The 24,661-nt window shown below is 39.9% G+C and overlaps 2 protein-coding genes across 8 annotated transcripts in view; one reads left to right on the top strand and one right to left on the bottom strand.

Moving 5' to 3' along the window:
• Window positions 1-2,040, bottom strand: part of marchf5 (membrane-associated ring finger (C3HC4) 5) — a 38,017-nt gene extending 35,977 nt beyond the window's left edge. Inside the window, exon 1 of the mRNA XM_053501274.1 lies at window positions 1,627-2,040. Coding sequence (XP_053357249.1) covers window positions 1,627-1,670 — 44 coding nt within the window. The 5' untranslated portion in view covers window positions 1,671-2,040. The remainder of the gene's footprint in view (window positions 1-1,626) is intronic.
• A 117-nt stretch (window positions 2,041-2,157) lies between these two features.
• Window positions 2,158-24,661, top strand: part of cpeb3 (cytoplasmic polyadenylation element binding protein 3) — a 56,049-nt gene continuing 33,545 nt past the window's right edge. For 2 of the 7 annotated variants that reach the window (XM_053501651.1, XM_053501650.1), the window contains exons 1-2: window positions 4,971-6,207; window positions 12,317-12,401. In XM_053501651.1, coding sequence (XP_053357626.1) covers window positions 5,146-6,207; window positions 12,317-12,401 — 1,147 coding nt within the window. In that variant the 5' untranslated portion in view covers window positions 4,971-5,145. Of the gene's footprint in view, window positions 2,201-2,540; window positions 2,629-4,970; window positions 6,208-12,316; window positions 12,471-24,661 lie in introns of those variants that run through there. The other 5 variants (XM_053501649.1, XM_053501647.1, XM_053501652.1 and 2 more) reach the window with 4 other exon arrangements.

The following is a 24,661-nucleotide window of genomic DNA, read 5'->3' as shown; positions in this document are numbered from 1 at the left end:
ACAGCTTGCATTCATTATTGGGAAATTTAGAAGGGGCGTTCCAGTCAAAGCAGGATTGTAAAACTGATTGATTTGTACAGACTTGAACCACAGTACATTGATGGGACTTTAACCGCGGGAAAACACTTAAATGATGCAAATGTTTTTAAAAAAGACCATACATCCGTGAATGACAATTATGCCCGAAATGGCTCGAAGCCTAATGCAGTCGTTGAATTCGTAAACATTCAGGGAGTGGGACACCTCATCCTTAAAAATCGACAGATAACTTTTCACCAATTTGCAGAAGAGACGCATCTGTCTGTTGGAACTGTACACACAACCATTACCTAACACCACTTCACATTACAGGATTTTGGCTCCAAGCAACATCCACATGTTTGGGCCATTAAAGGAGTTCCTGGGAGGCCAGCATTTCAAACAGTTACAAAGAAATAAATGTATTTACTCCTCCTAACTGTGCTTTCTTATTCTGCACAATGAAATGCCCCAGTCTGTCTTGAACAACACTGGTATAAAACTAGAAGTCACTGTTTTTCCTTGCCCCTACCGATTTAAAGGTATGTTGACACCTGACAAACTGTCTTGACTATATTTTTTACTCACAACATTCAGACATAAAAACTGCTGCAATTTTAACACAAACTTCTGAACCGATATTTTAATAATAAATTTTGTGATCCTTACCATGCACTTTACAAGTTTACAAGTTTTTATTAACGATTCTGCAAAGCCTTGTACATACAGCAAAGTGTTTTTAGATCTGTTACTGTGGTAATACTGAAGTATAATTACAAGCATTTCAAAAGTGTCAAAGGTTTTTATTAACCATTTTTTTAAGTTTGTACCATCAGTCCTGTCATGAAAACGATAAAGCATCCCGAGTTTGCGATTGCTTCTCAGCCAAGGGATTGGGCTCACTCTCAATTTTGCCTAAGAACACAGCCATGAATTTAAAAAAAAAATGGTACAAAAACATCCTGAGCGAGCAACTTCTCCCAACCATTTAACAAGAGATCAAAATTTTGGGTCAATGGCCAGAAAACTGCCCGGACCTTAATTCCATTGTGTACATGTGATCAGCCGTCAAGAGGCCTGTGAACAAACAAAACCTCTCAAATTCTGACACATTTGGAGCATCGAACAACTGACAAAAAGATCTAAAAACACTGAAGCAGCAGACTTTGTAGAAAAAAATTTTTTATAATAATATAATTATCATTATTATTTTTTTTAAATATATATATATATATATATATATATATATGTGTGTGTGTGTCTCTCAAAACTTTTGGCCACGACTGTATGCAGTGACTGTGTAAATAATGTACATAACAGTCCAGTTAAGAAGCAAAAAAATAACGGTAGAATATAAATAAAGCAAAACATTTTAGTTATATCTGCCCTGACAAAAAACTAATAAAAGAAACTAAACTAAATGAATGATTAATCCATTTGTACATGAGTAAAATAATGAAACCAATAACACTTGCTTTAACTAACTCTGATGCTGAGGGGATCATGCTAGCTTAGCAAGCTAACCTAACAGGTGACGTTAGCTAAATTCTTAATTGACGTTAACTGTTTTTGGTTTAATTGAATAAATGATTCACTTAATTCACTTACCTGTCCATCATTTGCTGCATTGCAACGGCGGTATCGTCTGTCATGCCTTTGTGGCCTTCAGAAATGCACAAAGGATCCGCTAGATATGATTAACTTCTCGGTAGTTAGCGGGATGCTAAGCTAAGCTCGGCTAGGCTAGGCTAGGCTAAAACCAGGCCTTCAGGGGAACCGCCAAGAGAGCGCGAGCCCACCTCGCTGCACTGTAGCAGTTGATGCTAGCTCTAACCAGTTACGACATAAAAACCCAACACTAGGTTAGGCTATTACCTAACAATCTAGTAACTCGTACTAACACTACGCGTATTAGTTTTCTTGCACCACACCACTAATACTTCGTACGTTCTCGCGCCACTGTGACCGCTTGACTCCATTTACGGCTCCTGACAACGCGCTAACAGGGAGGCGCACTGCGCATGCGCTGACAGATCATAACACCAGCGTGTGGGAGACACGCCGCCACTTAGGTGTTCTGGGATATGGAGTCTGCATTCGTGCTGTTCTCGTGTACCTCTGAGTTTATCAAAGAGAGGAAGCATGAAGATACACAGATGGTTACAAAACACATCGTATTGCGGTAAGAAACTCTTCGGGTTTTTTTTTTTTTTTGGGGGGGAGGGCACAGTTTAATTGATCTTTAGATTCACATTATCATTTATAAATTCCATTCAATAAGAGACAATGCTGTTTAATTGCATGTAAACTAATATTTTTGTAAAATCGTCATAATGGGGAACGCGTTGATCTGAAGGAGTGTATCTAATTTAGAGTCATTGTTAAATTCTTAAAAGTATTTCTTCCTTTTGGTTAATTTACAAGCGCATGAGTGAAAAAACTACATTTCCCATGCACCCTCTGTGCGCCGTCCATGCGCCGCAGTCAATCAGCTGTTAAGGCAACTGCTGCTGACTCGACCTCGTTGTAGTAGAAAGGTTGCTGGTTTGTTACTAAACCAGGCAAACATAAATAGCACTATTTACAGAATCAAAAAAGGTGAACGACAAGGTAAAGTCTTTTTAAAGTTTACAAGCGCAGTAAAAGAAAAAAGGCATGCATGTATGTGTAGCATATGTCTGTGGCTTGCAGGAGAGGATTAGTGAAACAGGATGCATGGCTACAGTACGTGGTTATATGCGTGGCTCATGAAAAAAAAAACATATGGAGAAGTAGAAGCTTTGACGCATAGGCCAGGATCAGAAAGTGCGTGTGTGTAGGCTGTGGCCCAAGTGCCAAGTGTGTTATCGATCATTCTGTTGACCTTGAATGGGCGGTTCTTATGCAGCAACGTGAATACAAGGATTATCAGGATCCGCCTCGTAGATCCGTCTGTTTCATGGAAATAAAACGTTTTTACTTAAAAAGTAGCCTTTGCTTTTTTTTTTTTTTATATTAAAAGTCCAGCCTGCCCTGAGAGGTGCAGCAGCTTGTGTCTCTTTGGGCTAGATCTAAAAATGTCGCATAGCTCGGCCTACTTGAAGATCTTTTTACAGTCATATTTTAACCTACACATTAATATCACATAATAATCGATAGGGTGCTTTTCTATTTTGGCTTAGCCTAGTGCGTCAGGTTATTTTGGTCAGCCATCTGCTGCAGCAGTATCATATGAGGAACTTAAACCCTTTCATTATTTTCTCCCAGGGGAAAAATATATATACAAAACTATATATATAATATCTCCTTCTTTTTAAGAAACTTAAAGATTCTTAAAGATTCAATATTTTATTTGTACATATCAACAGGATGAGTGCATTGGATTTTTTTTGTGTGCAGAAGCTCTTTGAGTCAATGATAAAATAAGAAAGATAAATACAGGAATAAATAGTTGAAGGATTAAGGTTATCAGACTATAACACACTATGACATTATCTAGTCCCACAGTGGACTATGGTATGTTTTAATAAATTCCTTATACTCAATTGGCATAGATCTGTGCCGACAGCACAGATGGTTCAATGATGATAAAAAATATATATACTGTATGTGCTTAGATGGAAGTCCTGCCGATGTTTGTCGATGGGGAGGCTTCAGATATCAATTCCGGATATATCAAGTGGAATAAAAGTTATCATTACTTTTAAAATGTGTGTGTTTTACCACTACAGTAATATGGGAATGACATGGCAAATATGTAGAACCTGTAAAAATTAACATATTATTATTATTATGACTTTGTAATGGAAATGTGTGATCATTTCTGTCTGTGCTATTTCCATGCCTATGTGACCCATTATTCAAATGTTTGTTTTTTTTGTTTGTTTTTTTTTGCTCAGTCATGTTTGTATAGTTGGTTAAAATGATTCATCCTATTGCCTTTTTTTCTGCTGAAAAAAAATGTCTCACTTTATACTGTACAATCCTGAGCTATTTGTATGTATATTTTAAAGAGAAAAACTGCAAAACAAATAAAAGCTAAAATGCTTTGAGTTTTCATCGCTAGACATAATTCCCAGACCATATTATATAACAATGCAGGCCATTTATGTACCTCTAAAGGACACTTTAACCATGTTTCTGATTAGAGAATACAATTCAAGGGTACACTGCAGCTTAGTATTTCCTGAGAGTGTATATTCATTGTTTATTAAAACAGCACTAAATGTATTTCACAAGAGTTGTGTTGACCAGTGTCATGTCTCTCATATGAGGCAATTAAGTTACAGACCTCTGCCTTAAAACAAACCAGAAATATAACAGAGTACACAACTTGGCACAGGTTTTACGCCGGATGCCCTTCCTGACGCAACCCTCCCATTTTAGTCCAGGAAAATGTTTAATCGTTTATTTTAAATGATTTATTGAGGTCATGTGTGAAGCTTTTTTTCATGGTACAGGCATTTTTAAGAGCGCACAGGCTTGAATGAATAGTATGATAAAACTTTAGTATGTAGGCTTAGTGGTTAGCACTGTGGCCTTGCATGTCCAGGGACGAGGGTTCGATTCCAGCCTTGATTCTGTGTGCGTAGAGTTTGTTTGGTGGTTTTCCTCTAGGTACCTTCTCTAGGTAGGATTATTTGGTGTTGATTTATTTGTTGTTTCCAAATTGTCCATAGTGTTTGTGTAGGTGTCCTGGGATAGGATCCCAGGCCCCCTACGACCCTGTACACAGGATAAGTGGTATAGAAGATGAACGAATTTAGGGGTTAAGAAAAACCCATACTATTATATAGGCTATAAAATAGAATTTATTGGGTTAATATGTAGCGGTTTGGTGTTTGATTCAGCAGTAACAATACTGCGCGTCTCCTTTAACCTTCCTGAAGGACGTGAGTCTATTTATTGACGTATGCAAATTTATAAGAGGGGGCGGAGTTACGGGGGGAAAAAACAGGAACAAGAATCACTTTCACATTGCAGTCTGGAGTTCCGGTGAGAGGGGGAAAAAAAGAGACGTGGCGAAAAAAAGAATCGGTGAATATCGGTGCCTTCAAAGCTCTTTTCTCCTTAATTCAGATTCGGAGCAGTGGCTGTGTGTGTGTAAGGAGACCCAGGTTGCGCAGTAACGCCACCAGTTTGCGCTAAATGGGTGATTACGGGTTCGCCTTACAGTCGGCTCTCCTCAGCAGTAGCGGCAGCTATAACGCTCTCCCTCTCGCTCCGTTTGCGCCGTCCAAGCACCGTAGCAGTCCGACGAATGTGGTGTACGATATCCTCAATAATAACTCGTCTCTGTTTCTCCCCCTTGCAGCTCAGCAAACCATGCAGGATGATTTACTGATGGACAAAAGCAAAGCCTCTCAGCCTCCTCACCAACACCAACACCAGCAGCAGCAAGACCCAACGAGCATCGAGTCTCCTTCCACGCCGACTCCCTCACCGTCCGAGCCGGCGATCTGCGAGGACAGCAGCCCGTCGAGCGGGAGCAGCAGCAGCAGCAGCAGCCAAGCGCCTTCGATCCAAAGCAACCAAGAGAAAGTAGCGATGGAGTCCCCGATCCTGCCGAACCTGGGCTTCCCGGAGACCGGCGGCAACTCGTTGTCTCCGTCGTTCGCCAGCACTTGGTCCTCGGGGACGGCGAACGCGGTGGACGATAGTTTTTTCCAAGGAATCCCCCCGGTCAACGGCACCATGCTTTTCCAGAACTTCCCGCACCACGTCAACCCGGTTTTCGGCGGCGGAGGCTTTTCGCCGCAGATCGGCTTGGCACAGTCGCAGCAGCAGCAGCAGCAGCAGCAAGTACAGCAGCAACAGCAGCAGAGGAGATCTCCGGTCAGCCCTAACCAGGCTGCTTTTCCTCAGCGGAACGCGTACAGCCACCAGGCCGTGGTGAACACCAAGGCCTCGCCGTCCTCCTCCTCCTCCTCTTCGTCGGCGTGGAGCGCTCAGCACAGCGCCGTCTGGAGCTCCGGATCAAACCCCTGGAGCGGGCTGCCGGCCGGCCGGGACCCGCGGAGAGCCGTCGGGGTCGGTGTAGGAGTCGGCTTGCCCTCGGGTCTTAACCCTATCTCTCCGATGAAGAAGCCGTACCCGACTAATGTCATCGCGCCGCCGAAGTTTCCCCGAGTCGTCCCGCTTAACCAAAAACCCTGGCTGGAGGACAACGCCTTCAGGACCGACAACGGCAACAACATGTTACCTTTTCAGGTGAGAGAAGTTTCCCCCATTATATTCACTTATTAAACACTTTTATAAGACAATAACCTGTATTATTTATTGATTATGCTGTTATTTATATATACAGTAAGGTAGACTGTACGTCTGGTAATTGGTAGGGTGTTATCAGAGCGGATATGGGGTTTGTTTCACAAACAGGTTTGGTTTCGGGGCTGTCAAGATTATTTCTTCACGTTTATACGTGTGGTGTGTGATCATTGCTGTGTGTGTTGATAAGGAAAGGAGTGTGTTATAGGCTGGAGTATGACCTTCAGAGTGTTGTCTAAAACGTCTAATGCCTAGCTAACCTTTACACGAAGGTCAAACACACACACACACACACACACACACACACACCAGTCTCTCTCTCTCTCCCTGTTTTTTCCATGCATGTCATTAAAATTCGCCACTGCGTCTCAGTGGACGCCTGTCGCCCCAGTTCTCTCCCTACAACATTTGCACCTTTTTCAACACGTATTTGAATGCACGTCACACACGCAAATCGTGTTCACAAATGCCGTCGATCGTATATCCTCCTTTCCACCCCGTCACACCCTTCATAACTTACGCTACATTCATATATTTCTGTGACGGTTTATTGTGGAAAAAACAGCCTGTACCGGTTGAGTGTAAATGGTTAATTGAGATCAAGTCGTTCTGCCAGCTCACGCAGGGGCGTTTAAAGGGACCAGGGAGCGGATTTGATTGGTGGATTCCAAACAGGGCGGGACGAACAGACCCCGCCCACAGGTCCTGTCAGAGCTGTTTGCCACTGCTGTCATGAATGGAAACACAGGGCCTCACTGATCTGCCTGGCCTTGTTTTTCCTCAAATAAAGTTAAATATAGATCGGTTCATTTAAAGTTCCTGTTTCAAGTTAATTTCGACTGATAACTTTTTTTTTTTAACAGTTGCAGTTGTTTGTAAAGACAAATGCATTTTCCTCATGGCGCAGAAATGTTCCCATAGTTTATAGATATTTCCCCATTATTTTTAATCCAAAGCCTGTTTTTGTTTGTCTGTTTGTTTCAGACCCCTATCTAATCCTTGCTATTATACGTTCATGCTGTGTTGTGCACTTCTTCCGTATAGGGATTATCCCCAGTGTAACTGCATTTTTTTTTTACACCAGTGGAAAAAGGTCAGCACTGCGGCAGAGAGAAATCTGATGAGTCATGTAGGTGGTGATCCACCAAGTGACAGGTTCTACCTTGTGTCTCCAGTGCGGGTTGTGTGACTTCTTCACCACTGGTTGTTGTTTTAGATATAAATTGAAATGGCAGAACCGGCGTCATTTGAACACAGTGAAATTAAGAAAAAGGAAGAATATTTACGTTGCATTTCTCAGAAAAAGATACAGCTGATAAAGGTTAACTGCATCTTTTCCTGTCTCATCACGCTATGAGATCATCTTGCGTGTATGCTTAAAGGACAGACTGGGATGCATGAAACGCCAGCACTTATACTAAGACACTGCTCTTAGAAAGGATCCATCTTGGCGCATCGGGCAACGCCTGGGTGTGTGCAGTCTTCGGTGAAAACAAACAGCGGACATGCCTATTAGTTTTAATGTGATAATTTCCTCACTTTTAATATTAACGTTTATTGTGCAACTATTTAAGCTTTCATTAAATATGGTTGAATTTGGAGATTAAATTCAATCTTTTGATTGGTTGAGTGTGATTTATACTTATGTCTGGGAAACTTACATTGTTTAATTTAAATATATATTTTTTTAGTAATGAAGAATAGTTATTCAGATCATAAAACATCTTAAAGTTTTTTTTAAAAGTTTATTCTGAATGGTTTTAATTGAAATGTACAAGCATTGAATTCATATCATGCTTTGATAATGCATTAGACCACTCTTCCCCAGCTGTCTAGGTTTAAATACATATTAATCTTATCTTATCAATAAACATATTAAAGGGTACTTTTTTGTTTCACAAATGTGCATTGCTTGAAACGGGAAGTATCACTGAAGATTAATTTATATACATTTAGTGAAGTGTGGAAAAAAACAATCACACGATCGGCATCTGTCAAACTGGCGTCCTGTGTGAACTCTACGATGATTAAAAAGTGTTCGGTGCCACTTTACGCCTACTCTTTGCAGAATATGTTACTGTTTACTTGCATGTATGTTATTAACTCTACTTCAGTGCATTTATTTTTGGGGAATTTTTCATTTTATGCAGATTGTTTTAGCTAAATAAATCATTTAATCATTGTTAAAGCCAGTAAAATACCTCTTTAAGGTAAAATATGAGGTTAATACATCTTTAAACAGGTTTATTTTCCTGTTAAATTATTAGTAAATCATACCTTTTTCTATTCGCGCCAATGGTGGTAATAAACTGGTTCTAGCAACTGTTTCAGCAGGTCTGGTATGATGAAATGAGGGGAGGAAAAGGAGGAAAGGTTGAGGGAGGACAGCCAGAGAGCGGTTAGAATCCCAACCCAGCTATTGGGCCAGATCACCAAGCAGACAACCACCAACCCTGTTGCATGTCACTTCCATGGAACTGTGTCCTCCATTAATTCTATGCATTAGCCTGTGAAAAGGAATTTCCACATAAACGCATAACAGTATGGCTCTGCAGATTTAGGTTTGAATAACCAGGTGCCTTATTTAAGCCAATAAAGAACCTTTACATGTATAAACAGGAAGTGTTTTTACCTTACAAATGAAATGCTCATTGTTGCCACGTTATTGAACAGTTAACAAAGAACGAAGAGGATTTGTCTTCTTTAATCTATTCTAGATTTATCATTTAGTAGAATATTCATTTTAAGGTTATATTTTATTCAATTCGATCAAATTAACACTTTACATGGACGCTGACCCAATAAGATGTTTGTTTACATGCTTAAGACATTTAATCAGATTCTAACTTGACATGCAGAAACTGGTTATGTCGGCTGTGCAAAGCTTAATCTGTCGGAAATCTAACGGAAGTAGTAGTTTTTTTTTTTTCCCCCAACTTTGAGAAAATTCAGTTCAAGGTGATGATTATGATGGAGCCACATTGTGTCATGGGGGCAATATTTGGGTTTCTACCGTTGTTTATAATTCCACAGCGATTTCAAATGCACATGCTCCTCACTCAGTTCTTAAACAGGAGGGGAGTGTAAAATGACCTTTTATAGCTCATCAAAAATGCTACATTTCCCACCTGCATACTTCTAAGCTTCATCCCACCCCTCCTCATTCCGAGTGACTATTCATTCCAATCAGGCTGGATTGGTTCAGGCTGTTCTGATTGATGAGATTACACAGTGCGTTATTATTCTGATTGGGCTGTTATTCTGATTAAAAGGGGAAGCATTAGGGTTCAGGGATATAATCAGGTTGCTCCATTCTTATAGTTTAATCGGTATTAATGAAACTAAGCTGGTTTTTCACGATTTTGTGGTTTAACACATAGTCAGGTGCTGCTTACCAAAAGACAATCATAGTTAACAGCTGTAGTTTACAGCAAGGTTTTCAAACAACGTCTGATCCAGGAAAATAGGCAATCATTTAAGAATATTTTCTATCTGATTGGGCTTTGCTGAATAAAACTGAATTAAATTGGTACCAAGCCAACTGGTTATTTAATTAATTTGACTATTCCAGTAGAGCACAGTCCAAAAACGTTTAATTACCCGAATCCCGCAGCAATCTGCCAACAGTATAAATTAAATACAACACACGTGATAGTTTTTATGAGTTTCTAATTGAATGTAATGTTTTTGACCATGCATGGTTATTGCTATAGATTAATGTATAAAATATTCAAATAAATACATCAAACTGTCAGGCACAAAAATTTATTCTCGCTTTCAGAACAGACAGCTTTAAAAATTCAACAGCGCTATGGTGTAAGAGAGCAATACTCCATGACTCAAGTTATGAAACATGGATTAGGCCTGCTTGTGTTTTTTTTTTTTTTTTTTTTAACGGCTTTAAGCGAAATCGTGGGAAATACCATTTTCAAGCCCCCCAGTCACACGCTCACCTCGCGACATACTGGGTGTTTGCATTCGGGTGCTTGTCTGATCTTCTGCAGTCAAACCGAGCAGGGTGGCTATGGAAATGTGCTGGAGATGCAAATCCACCAGGGGTGTGAATACTTTGTTTTTAAAAGACATGTGAATTTAAGCTACCTTTCTTGTCATTGACAATCCTCTTGTCATTCACACACACGCACCATATATATATATTTTTTTTTTAAAAAGCCTGAAACTATTATCATGCTGTGAGTTCGACATGGGTCGGGTATCACTTTACTGCTGGCGTGAGTGTTAGTATAATTAGAAATAATTCCATAAAATCTGACTGAAATATTTAAGAAATTGTCAGTCATTTATAGGCCAAGAGAACATGATCAGTTGTTAATTGTGGCTTTCTGACATTGTGACTGCAGCATGTACCGGCAGGATGTGTGTGTGTGTGTGTGTGTGTGTGTGTGTGTGCGTGGTGTAGCGCCTGACTGAAGTGAGAAGCTCAGCGTTTTGAACGCTCATGATTAGTACAAAGTGGGCAGATTCCTATCTGTGCTCAGAGAGGGGAAATAACACTTTTTGAAAGGCTTCGTCAGTTACATGACAATAGCTGTGGTGGTGAGCAAACTGGGTTGCTGAGCATGGGAGGCTTCAGCTACCTCTCTTTCTCTCACACACACACACACACACACACACACACTCTTTCTCGCCACTGCCGTACCCAGGTTTGTACCTGCTCGTCCATCTCAAATTTGAATCCTCTTTCACTGCAGGTTAAGATTTATCTCATGCCCCTGATTACAGTTATGGATGGACTGATCCAGCACAAAGTATCATTATTAGGCATGTCCATTTCAGGCAAAATGACTATTTGAATTTTTCAAGGCATTATTTAAATAATATTCAAATATTGGAACTGCCATCCACATGCACATGAATGCCATTAATAACGTTAAGTGTAGCGATGCAGTATTCCTACAGCCAGAGCATGCCATTGCATTCCACGTTCGAATGTAATATTTGGTGAGCTTAACAAGCTGCATTTATGCCACTACAAGCGCTACACACTCGGTTTCACAGCCTACATTGTCGACGATTGACGATATCGCGGTTTTTTTTTTTGTTTTTTTTCCCCAACACACCATTTTTGTAGCAATCGAGGGGTCATGCTTTTAGATTTAATTAAACTTAAATTTGCCCCCAATTGCTTTACACCTACTGAAACCAACACCGTATGAGTTGAGGGTGGAAAAAAAAACACCCCCAACAACTAATTTTTCATTTTCAGCACTGAAACGGAAAAATACTGCACGGTGACATTTTCGTAATGAAAGAGAGCCATGATACACTGCCAGTGGCGGTCAGATGACTCCTTGTCTTACGTTTTTGCAGAAATATGTTAGGAGTGTATGAATCTGTGTTAATTTGACCACAGCACTATTGCAATCTCGACTCGGATTGGTTAAAAAGAAACACTATTAATATAGTTTATTCACAAATCTTTGAAAACTTGGAACGCCTGTGGTTATTTCATGCTGGACGTTTTTAGAGTGTTCAAGCAGAGCCATTAAACACCATTTTTATTTGTTAACAACATGAACATCATAGTCATCAAAATAAGTCTTAGCTGATTTATATAATCTATATGCTGTGTATGGCTTTCTACATGAGTTTGGATGCGATATGGGTTACAGTACATGTCAAGTCTTTGGCATGACTACGAGGATGTTTATCTGATCAGGCAAGTCATGACCAAGCAACAGTGTCGCATATTTCCTTGAAGGCATACTTGATTGTGTGAGCTGATGTCTTAAATGTCAGCAATCTTGCCTTTTCTGAGAGATGAGTGTTTGTTCTTGGTCTCATGCCATTAAAGACAATTGATTTATTTTGCTCTTAGCGCTATTGCCACTTCTCACTGCTTACACATGCTTCAGATCTGGTTTGTGTGCTTCAAATGTCTTGTCTTGCCCAGTCCCCCATTTTGCCCCCCCCTCCCCCCTTTTTATTTAAGATGATGTGTTCGACAGCAGCGCATTTAAAATCAGAAAGTAATACTAATGTTTTAGTTTGTGAGTTCTAACCATCTCCTTTTTTCTTTTTTGTCTTTCAGGACCGGAATCGGCCCTTTGATCCATTTAACTTGCAAACTTTGGAGAATTCCTTAATGGATATGATAAGGACTGACCACGACAAAGGTAAACACCACCCTGTCGGGGGCCCACCAATGACTATCGCTGATATTGTATGGAGGAATCATTTTGCAGGTTAGGAATATTCATACATCCATGCTTTCTTTGCTTCTTTTTTAAAGCTTCAGGCAGATCGTCCCAGATTGACATGGTTTTGTTTGACATGACTTTATTTTGTACACTACCCACGACCTTACCTGCAAAATCAGCTGTATGTTGGAATATTTATATTCGTTCCGTTTGTGTTGTGTGTGTCCACCTGTTGTTTTTGTTCATTTCATTCAGTTTTAATGACCGCCTTTGTTTTCACAAAGCCAAAATCTCTGACTGTGTTATTCGGCGTGAGCTGATTATCAATCTGGTGACTTGGTGTGATTTAGGCGCAGCCTAGGGAATTAAAGCATGCATCAGTAGTACTATATTGGTGCATTGCTGTGTCGGTTTTCCCCAGGCTGAGATTGAGAGATCCACATAAATGTCACGTAACAGAACACGGCCATATGTTTTTGTTGGTTAAATAACAGCCCTTCTTTCTTGTTTATTAGGTTTTTAGCCATAGATTACGTGGATAAAGCACCGTACAAGCATCTGTCAAAGCGAGGTCACTTAAGAAACCATCAGAATGATTATATTAACACAAAAATATCATTTGAATTATAGCAGGTGCTCATGTCAGAGCTGTGGTGTTACAGAAAATAACTCCAGGACTGTGATGTAAACACTGATGCTCAGTAGCGTCCAGAATAACTTGGAAGTATGAATCGGAGTGTGGCTGTGAATTAGCACTTTGGTGAGCGAGAAGACTTTTTTTTTTTTTTTTTTTTTTTTTTGGCTTTTCATGCAAATAAAAGGCAAAACTGTTGAGCGTGAAGCCAAAATCTTGTGCAAGCTGCTTTCACATGTTTGAAGGAGAAACATTGTGAAACAACATGGGCATTCATGAGCCTCGTGATGTTCTTATTGCTGCTTTCTTGGCTCACTGAGAGCTCTTGATGAAGTAGATTTTGAGGCAAAATGTTTGTCAAGAAAATGTTTGTGCTCATAAACTTGCTTTTCAGCTGCTAGTCACATCACTCTCTCTCTCACACACACACACACACACACACTCCTGTTGGGTTTCAATCCGTCAAAGCTGTTTTTGTGCGCGCACTCATGCATAACGTGCGTGGCATGTTACATATGTCTGTTCGTGTGTGCATATATATATATATATATATACACACATGTACACACTGCCTGGCCAAAAAAAGAAATACAAATTTAAAAAAATCACCACCTGGATTTAACTAAGCAAATGGGTAAGAACCTTCCATTGAATAATCATTGCAGTGATTAATATGTTGAGTAGCTCCTCATTACTTAAACAACCATGTCAGAAAACAGATCCTGTGGTTCTTGCCATGCTTCAAGCGAAGAAACTAAGGAGATTGCTGAAATTACTACTATTGGGTTGAGAACTAAATAACGCATTATTATTATAACCTTGGACAGTGCTGAACCATCATCTTGGAAAAAAAAATGTGCTCGGAAAAAAAACATAATGAATTAGCTTTGATGTTAGATCATTAAATGCCTTGTTAAATCAAACTGTTAAAAAAAAACAACAACAACAGTAGAACTCTAGGAACTCAGTAGGCTATGTTTAATAATGAAAGTAAGAGCATTTCCGTATGCACAGTGCAAAGAGAACTCCAGGGAATGGAGTGGGATATAATGAATGGGAATAAACAGCTGTGGAGAAGTTTAAGAAAAACACTTATCGTTGAGGATAACTTAAAAAAACTGGACTGTGGAGGGAGAGCTGTGGAGTTCATGATTCCAGATTTACCCTGTTTCAGAGTGATGGTGCATTATTTCATCTGGGTCTTCTTCTGACCCCGATGCACCCAACATGCCTATGAGATGTGATCTGGGGTTGCTTCGTCAGGTCAGGTCTAGGCTCGGAAATGTTTTCTTCCCCGCTGGCCTGAGCATATTCAATGATGACGACGCCAAGAATTCATTAAACTTAAGTTGTGAAAAAGTGGTTCAGGGAGCATGAGACATCATTTGCATGAATTGCCACAACTTAAAGTCCACAGCTTAACACCATTGAGAAAATTTGGGACTTTTACGTAGTGGTCCATGTCTCCCATCATCAACTCGGGATCTTGGAGAGAATGTAATGGATGGAAATAAATATTGTGACCTTGCATAAGCTTATTGAAATGCTGTCACAGCTGTAATAAAAGCAAAAGGCAGACCAACGAAATATTATTGTTAAACCACTTATTTGGTTTTTAGTTATTGATGATTAGTTCCTTAATCACCCTATTAGATAAACTTACTGATATGCTAACTGACTTGGCATCTATATGCGTTGAGAACCTTGTTTTTTAACACGACAATGTTTTAAGAATTTTTAAATATTTAAAAATAATCTTAAACATTCAACATAAAAGATTCTACATTTCTATGCCCCTATTTAAATGTAAGCAAATTTTTGACACGGACTATGTCAACTGCTTTATACAAAAGCTCGGCTTTTCCTCATGCCTAATCTCTTTAACTGAACCGTGTGTTCGGACGACACGCCAATGCATTTGATCTAAAATGGATGATAAGATTTGGACTTCTGGAGCCCATATCGGCTTTAGTCCACACTGTCATTAAAGCAAACCTGAGGACACTGTACATTCTCTTTGCATGCTTTGGTTCCTTTGGCCTCTTGGATGGAGGATTCACTACAAATCAAAACAAAGTCTGATCATTTTAACCTGGGATAAGACATTTCTGATGACAGTGTTTTCTTCCAGGAGAACATTTTTCACATCCAGAGGGAACTGAATGATATCCGTCATGTAGCTGGAGATTTTGGAGTTGCCTGTTAGAAAACGCTGTCCGCCCCCACTTGATGGAATATCTTTTAAAAGCGAGTTTATTATCCAGTACAGTTCCAGAAACTTTATCTCAAGGTGCATTGAAGCTGTTCTGTTGGCTTGTGGTGCCTCGTCTTCTTACTTCCTGTTGGTTTTTCCATACAAGCAGTTTCTGTTCCACGGAGCTGTTTTTCCAGTCCTTCTAATACAGCTGTGGCTGGGTTTATTTTTGGCTGGGAGATTCAATGATTTCTGAAGAATTTTAGTAGAATTGTGAAAAAGCTGAGAAATCCACTTAGGTGGAGGTGCCATACAGTATGCAAGGACATCACTGTATCAGGACAGTTAGAGCTTTTAATATCCAGCTATAAATAGTCAGCTAGTCACTGTTACTGGTTCCAAAATAGAAAAGTGTCATCCTAATTCTCTTGATTCTCTTTCCATGGGTTCAAATGAGGTTAATACAATTAATAAAATTAGTCCAAAGTACGCAAAAAAACAGGTATAAATGTCTAAAAACTATCTGATTTGTTTATACTACTTTAATTCTCATGCATGTAAGCCTCGGGGCGTGTCACCCTGGGAACAAGACGGGGACCTAAAAGGTAATGCCTGTCAGGCTGTCAGTAGCTTTTATTTTTCCTCATTTCTGTCGCTCTTTTACTTCTCTGGATGGGTAAGATTTCTACGTGCATAATCTCACCCGGACACTGTCATGTGCTTTTCCTAGTTCAAAGTTAACAATATATTAATACTGATTATTAATTCAACATATTGGTACTGTTTTCAATTCCCCTACATGATCCTGTATTGTGATTTATACTGTACTAAGATATATAATGAATAAATTATAATCTGGTGATTTATAATGTATAATTCCGGTAAACCCAGGAACAGATTAGTTCTGGTTTCTCACATGCTTTGTTCCTCATGATTTCTCAGGGACTTTTTTCTTTGCCACAGTCACCTCTGGTTTTCTCATTAGGGATCTACTGTTGGGTTTCTGTCAACCACCTTTGAGAAAAAGCTTATTGTTTAAAGTACTATACAATTAATATAGAATTGCATTGAAAGCCTCTTTTAGGCTTAAAACCCCACATGTTTAAAAAGTTATAAATTCCCTACAGGGGAAACTCAACTGGAGTTTCTGTTACCACCAACTCTCCATGTTTAGCAAGTGCCACTGAAAGTATTTGTCACCTTCTGGTCATTAATGAACAGGTTGTATGTGAGGAAGTGGTGTGAAAAGGGCATGGAAGGCAAAGGTCAGACCTTTTTTCCCCCCCAAGTATGCAATCAATTACTCCACTGTAATTAAATTTTCATTTTGTCTGTAGGGTCTGCGCATGGGGTTTTTTGTTTTATAAAAGTAATACAGAAAAATACGAGCGCTGCTCAAGTCAAACCAGGTTTTGGTGAATGAAGGCGTAATACCAATTGACATTTACAGTACAGAAGATTTTAAGCACGGTCCAGTGATGAGACTCTTAGCCGCAGTAGTACATTTGAATGTTTGCAAAAAATTTTGAAAATGCTGTAGGCCATGAATGACGATCCTGCCCAAGGAGGCTCAGAGTCCTCTACAGTCGTTCCATTGAACATTCAGTGAGTTAAACGTCTTAAAATCCAGAGCTTCTGCCAACTTGTTGAAGAGACTCATGTCGGTGTATTCTGAACTGTATACAGAATCATTAACAAACAGCACTTTTACAATACATTATCGCCATATCCCCTGTACAGTCTTGATCTCACTCCAAGCCATTTCCACTTGTTTGGGCTGTCCTGGGAGGCCAGCGTTTCAGACGTAAAGCAGGCAGTCCAATCATGGCTCTGGCATACTGGGAAATATTTCTACATTGATGGTATGAAAGGCTGGGATATTATGGAGATTATATAGAGAATTAAAGGTACTGTTTCCTCCCACTACCTTTTACTATATTAAAAGTCCTAGTAATAAATAGAAATTATAAACATGCATCAGTTTTGTTGGATAAATATCAGTCTGTGACTCTACAGCTGTGTAAGGAGATGAATGCTCCACTCTCCCAAGGTGCCTGATTTTAAATCCACAGTTATATCTGACCATATATCTGCGAGAGGAAAGAAAAGATGCATCAGAGGTGTATTTTTAGTGCACACCTTTGACTTGCATACCATGACGGTGCCTCTGAATCATACTGCTGCCTTGTGCATCATGTATAAGAGCATAACAAATACACGTGTAGTATTTCATGCTGGCTTTACAGTTATTTGAGTACCCATTCACACCCTTAGTCAAGAAGGATCTGTGTGTTTTCTTTTACCTGATATACCGTATAATCATAGCTTTATGACTGTACTCAACGGTTTCAGACAGACAAATATTAACCATCTTGCCAGTATTACAATAGATATCATAAATGTTTGAACTTTTTTTTTAATGTAACCTAAATAATCCCTTACTGTCAGGTAGCAAACATTTTGAATATTTTATAAATCCTCTTATAAATCATGTTAGCTCATGCATGATAAAGCTAACATTAAAGGTAAAGTGATAAATATTTTATTAAAGTAACTGCAAAATCCTGTCAGACTAGCTCAGGTTTGCTTACTGGCTCAATATTAAATATTTTTTATTTCAGGAGCATTTTGTAAATAGGACTTTTGTAAATATGACTGCGAAAGTTAGGTCATGTTTAGCTGGCTAGCTCATCAGGCTAGCTGATCAAATCAAGCAGCAAAATACAAATACAGTGGTAACTCGGCAAACAAATTAAGGCCGAAAATAAAATATAAAAACATTCAAAACATTAAGAAAAGACATGTAAATTAAGTACATTTAAAATTTTCTTTTGGTGCAGGCTGCTTTAAAAACAAAACTGAAAGTGCCTCTTTTTTTTTTTTTTTTCTTGCTACTGTTTGTGCTAACCTTCCTGGGACCCATGATGCCATGCTTTACTAAATCTTACACAAAATGCAAAAAACCCCGCAAAGGATATGTAAACTCTCTTTGCTTGGCTTTCCATTGACGCAAACAAGTTTTAAACAGCTCCTGGATGTACACGCAACTTTGTTCGCTCGTATGCCAAAAATGCCTCGTATACCAAGGCAAATTTCTTTCAAAATTTCATGTTTTAAGGTAAAAGTTTGTGAGGCGGGGCATTGACCTAAAATGTCTGACCGACTCGGTCACGTTTACTCGATAGATAACAGTAACATTTTATAAATAAGACTTAAAATACCTTGTAGAGATCTTATTAGGTTAGCTTATGTTAGTTGGCTAGTTGTCTAACAAGTCAAAATAATAAATCACAGAACAGCTCCAGTGAAAGTCTTGAGTGGGCAGTTAAATATAAAAGATTGAGTCACGGAATAGAAAGGCCACGGGTGTGAAATGGTCATGATGTAGTCACTGTGTGGTGCTGCATGACACATCCGTTCTGTAATCCTGATTTCATGCTTTATTCTTCTCAGGGTCACTGTGGTATTAATGACTGATTTGTCTCTGTTATGGTATGTTATGAGCTGGTACGAAGAAGAAAAAACAGACAGATTGTAATCGATAGTAAAAATCCGTGTTGGTTTTTAAAGCCTGAAGACAGACGCACTGCCTGGCCAAAAACAACGTAACACCTCTAAGATTTCATTCAGTCAGATTTAGCTCTGATTTATATTGTGCAATGTGGTGGGCAGTTTGTGTGAAAATGATTCCTCATGCTCCCAGAATCACAACTTGAGTCCTGGAATACGTCTGTGCCATCAGGGAAGGAAAAACTCTATATTTGGTCATTCAGTACATTTCAGGTCATCAGCTGACTTTGTTTGTTGGCACTGCTGATCCTAGACATGACCAACTGAAGCGACGCCACTCGTAAGGCTCGTACAGTGGCCTTTATGCATGATGCGTTCTCACTTCATCCCACGATCAAGCTTTCATTCGTAAATGCACATTAATCTGATTGAAATAGAACGTGCACGGATTTCATGTTCTGAATGGCAGCTTGGGCTGGCAAGGACGAGGAGGAGGAGAAGTAGGGGAATGGCTGAAGAGGGATTCCTGAACAAACATAGCCCCTAAATCCCCCCCTAAACCGCTTGTGGCAATGGTCTGTTCTCAACAAGGTGAGACATAAAGTCCCACTGTCGCCACAAACAGGGACGCATATGCGAAAGATTCCACTACCAAACACAAAGACGCCTTGTGCTAGGGGCTCATGTGTTTACATGCGCACAGCCTTGTGCGTTCACACACAATGACAACACACTTGCACTTACACGTGTACACACACACACACACACACACACACACACACACACACTCTCGCACAATTTCTCTCTTTCTCACACACGCTGGCCTCTCACATGATCCACCTTCTGCCCCAGGGCTAAAGAGTTTAACTGGAACAGTTATTTCTTACACAGTGCTTCCTTTGAAAATAAGCTCTGACTTGTTGAATTCTTTATGAAATTCTTTAGGTTCTAAGCAGAGATTTTAGTTTTTCCCAGTTAGTTGTTGACCAGAGCAAAAGTTATCCAAGGAACAGTAATTGGAATTCGTTTTCAATGAATACGCACTCATTTACATAACACTTCTCAAGACGACTTTGATATAACGCTTCCTAATATTTTGAGGAGTAACCCAGTGTTCGGTCTTGGACCGAAGTCATAGACATGTGGAAAGTGAGCTTCAGCAGTTTAGAAATATATATCTCAGGCCAAGCCTTCGGAAAGGCTGTGATTTGTTTTCCCCCATCGTGGTACTAAATCAGAATGGGGAGGTGTCTAAGAAAAACTACAGCGACAAACAGAAGTGGTGCAGGAGATCAGCAGTCAAGTCCCATGAACGTACTAAATCTAGCGGTTGACATTTTTTCAATTCTGTTGAACAATAACTTGAAGGATTTGGAAGAGTAGGAGTTTTGGGACTATTTAGTGCAAGTGCTTGTCAAACACATTGCTCATCTCTGGCCTGTTCTGTGAGCCGAGCTGTCGGGGTGTGTGTGCGCTGAAATGAGAAAGCAAAGGACACTGGGTGGGGTGAGTTCACCATAAAACTAATCAGTCAATAACAACGGTATGAACTGATCTAAACCAAAGCTCGACTGTCTAACCATGCAGGGTGTGTCCAGGTGAAAATGCTCGAAGGGTAACTCTGCGTCCCTAAAACTGTTTAGCTCAGCTCTTGGAAAGAAGCTTGACCGTCATACACGAACATTTGGTTCAGGTTGTCCTGACCCTCGGGGAAAGTCACTATTGTACTCCCTTGTGCCCATGCACGCATGTTTGTCTGTTGTTGTTGTTTTTTTTAATGAACAGACGCGGTACTCCCTTCCAGCTTGGCAATATATTAACATTAAATACAGTACGTAAAATTACATTTACATGTAGGCATTTGGCAGACACCCTTATCCAGAGCGACTTAGACTTTTATCTCATTACACATCTGTGCAGTTGTATAATGATTAGCACGTGAAGCAGTAAACCCTTACCTTGTATTTATTTACTTTTTTAAATGCTATGCTAGATTTACTATAGAACCTAGAAAAATGCGAGATCTGAATTTTCCCCTCATCATACATATGACGTGTTTAAAAGTGGATCTTGAGTGAATTACATGAATCAGACTTGGCTTTTCAGCAAGATTTAAGAACATCATCACGGCTCAGATGTAGTAAGAACCATGAAGTGCTCTTTGCTTATTGGCAGAAAACTCAGGAATAACAGCTGCACTTTAGAGGTGAGTCGGAAAAATCTGGAGAGTCAGTTCCTCCATTCCATTAGCACTGTTAATGTCATTCTCTGGCATTCCTTTGCCGGGTTTGGCATTGCATACCTTTCCGCTCGGTGGATTAGTAACTTCTGTATTTTTCTTTGGAGAGGATTAGTTGAGTTAATGAGACAGAAATGTGGATGTGTGAGCATCGGTGGACGAATCCGAAATGAGTATTAACTTAAGTGCTGAGTGCAGTGCATACTAAGTAATGCTTATTGTTGAACTAGCTGAAATCTACCACATATTTACTCGGCAATAATTCATAGTCTTTAAGTTAATGTGGGTCTGACACCATCTCTGTAGTTCAGGTCCCATTTAACATGTCACCCCTCCATTACTGGTTTGGCATCTCCCGAATCAGCAGGTTTGTTTGGTCTGCCTGCTTGCACTACTGCTTAACCACTCATTTGGTTCAAGTCCACGATGTGTAAAGGGATCTTACTTTCTATATATATATGTACATGCCCTTTCAAACCACCAAGTGTGTTTTCATACACGGCTAGCAAACAGAGGCACAGGCACTTAGTCCTCAAAGGTTATCCATTAACTATGGTTTTCACATCCAGGAATATTTTCGGGAAGGTCATTATTCCTGACACGGCATTATGCAAACTGGAAAAAGGGTTGCTGTTTATGCCTCTCTGTTGCAATCTGACCAAATAGGAAGATCGGAAAAGGAAACCAGTATAGTACCAGAGCTGTAAAGAGGAAATATAACTGACATGCCAGTGTTCAAGACGTACCTAGATCCATTTCAGGGAAATTTTTAAAAAGTTCTTGTATTTTATATATAGATTTCGGGTGGAATTTCAGTCTTTGGCAAGAAGTCCAAGTGTCTGATCTTGATTGGTCTGGCAAGTTGCCCATGTACTGTATATGGACAAGAATTGAATATATAGCTAAACACTTTGGAGAATCATTGCCTTATTCTCTATTTTTTGGAAATCTATTAAATCCGGTCATTCTAAATTATTTATTACTGTTGATATTGGGTTGTTCTGGAAGAGGAACCATCTTGTATACATTTGAGTTGCAAAAGTATGTATTGTCCAGTGTTCCTTGTTTGAGAACCAATCAAATCTCTTCATTTCTCAACTTGTTTTTTAAATAAGAGAATACTACAGTAATTTATAGCACATCAATAAAATGACAGTTAATGTAATTTGCTGTGTTATACTATATTTTAAAACTTAGTTCATTTAAGCAACTAGTAAAGTATGATGGATCGTGATGTCATAGTGTTATAGGATAAATAATCAGTAATGTGGGTGCAATGAATCAGAGTTACTGCATCCCAGAGTAATTACAACAAAAAAAAAAAAGTCACACATTCCAAGACTTCAGTGACGGCCTTTAGCTTTGATTACGACGCACAGTGTGGTGGCCAGTTAATGTCTCAAAATGATTCATGCTCCCAGAACCACTCTTTACCAATTTGAGTCTTGGAACATGCCTGTGCATGTACAGTAGGGGAGGGGGAAAGAAAGTGCACTGAACTGATAACCTGGTCATTCAGTACACTCGGTTCATCAGCTGACTTCATTTTATTGGCACAGAACGTTACTGAGTGTAGACCTGACCAACTGAAGCAAGCCCGGATCACAGCACTGCCTCTAAGGGCTTGTACCTTGGCCACTATGCATGATGGGGTGCATTACTGCACGCTCTTCCCTTCTTACCCTGACGCACACATCGCTCTGGAATTGGGTCAGTCTAAACTCATCAGACAACATGACCTTTTTCCATTGCTCCAAAGTCCAATCTTTATGATTCCTAACACATTTCTCTGTTTTTTCTCCTGATTATTCTTACTAACAAGTGGTTTTCTTGGTCTTGCTTTCCTGTGATGGTCTTCATGAGAGCCAGTTTTATAATGGTGCTTGATGGGTTTTTACAAATGCCCTTGATAATACTGTTCTTATCTTAATGTTCTTAAAATAACAACTGCCTGTTGTTGTTGTTGTTACTTAATGACAGAATGCCACGTTATTCCATAGTTTTGAAAAATTCCAGTATTGTTCTAGTATGTAGGAAATAATTCCAAACTTGTATCTCAACGTATGCATTATATTTCTTATGCATTTGTAGTTGCATTTAATTTCATGGAAAATCCACGAAACATGTTTATTCCTGCTATCATTTGCATCAGTGGTTCCCAACCCTGGGAACTTTTTCAGTTTGCTCTGCCCTGCTTCACACGTAATCTACTACTAATGACCAGCCCTTGAATAGGCAAGGATCTATTAGAGCGGGGAAAACACTAAAATATAGGGCAGGGCAGGGCAGGGGGTCCACCAGGACCAGGGTTGGCCAAGTTTACACTGAGCATTGTAGCAACAGTTGGTTGTTCATTTCCCTCTTAAAGTTATTAAGCAGGAAAATAATTTCAACAATTATAAATAAACATCTCAAAGAAAACCCCCATATTTCAACAATTTCAGGGTTTTAATCTGTATAAATCTTCAACTAAGCTATAGAAAATTACTCAACACCTAAATATGAAATAATACAGCTAGTGTCAAGTTTAGTTTTAGGCTTCGTGTTATTCATTTGCGCTGCAGCCCTGAAGTAATGAACTAAGCTTCACGACAGGGTTTCAGAACATCTTCATAATGACCCAGTGAGAAACCGGGCGAACTCCATGAGACAAAACAGAGCAATACCAACTGCTTACATAACTTACTGGAGATGTGCTGGAAAATCAGGTGAATCATTTTCGCACTGTCGCCTTGCATCTCCAGGGTCCGGGTTTGATTCCCGTCTCTGTGTGCATGGAGTTCGCATGTTCTCCGCGTGCTTGGTGGGTTTCCTCCGGGTACTCCAGTTTCCTCCCACAGTCCAAAGACCTGCAGATTATGCTAATTTGTGGCCCCAAATTGCCCATAGTGTGTGTGTGTGTGTGTGTGTGTGCCCTGTGATGGATTGGTGTACCCCGCCTCCTGCCCTTAGCCTCGTGGGATAGGCTCCAGACCCCTCGCGGCCCTGAATACAGGATAAAGCGGTATAGACAATGAGTAAGTGAGTGTTTGTAGTATTGTAGTATTCCGCAGTACACACGTTCTACTTCAGGCGTACATATATGTACAGTATGTCCCAGTTATGATGATGTACATTGCCTGGTCTGTTGAAGCTCGCTTTCGTCAAGGTCGTGCAAAGTCTTTTGCATTCTGAACTGCTTTCCTGTTCATCATGATCGTAAGCAGTTAAACCCCGTTCCCACTTTCATGAGTCATGCTACGAATTCGCCAACTGTGATAAGCCATGGGTAGTCGTACAACAAGATGGTGGCCTGCCAGGGGGTGTCAGGGTGACTCGTAGTGATCTGCAGCTTGCCGGCTAAGGCTGTGAATTTTTTTTATTTTTTTATTAACATAAAAATATTTCTGCCGTATGTTTCCGTAGGCCTGTTTCAGGGGGAACCTAGGATCGTTCAGACTAATAGCGAGAGGGAAGTGAAGTACTGTAATGCAGCCCTGCTACAGTGATTATTTTTTATAGGCTATATAGAAATCCAGATCCGGTCAGGGAAGGGTTTTGTTTCATTACATTTTCACCATCAGTTGAAATGCAGAGTCGGTATGTTTCACGAGAAAGTTTTAAGTGGCACAAGTGGCACGCTAAGAGCTCGAAGGCTGGAGGCTTGTTCTGCCGGAGTG

This window comes from Clarias gariepinus, chromosome 8, assembly GCF_024256425.1.
Source record: "Clarias gariepinus isolate MV-2021 ecotype Netherlands chromosome 8, CGAR_prim_01v2, whole genome shotgun sequence".
Classification (NCBI taxonomy): Eukaryota; Metazoa; Chordata; class Actinopteri; order Siluriformes; family Clariidae; genus Clarias; species Clarias gariepinus.
The sequence above is the reverse complement of the archived record's forward strand: the minus strand, read 5'-3'. Positions and strand labels throughout refer to the sequence as shown.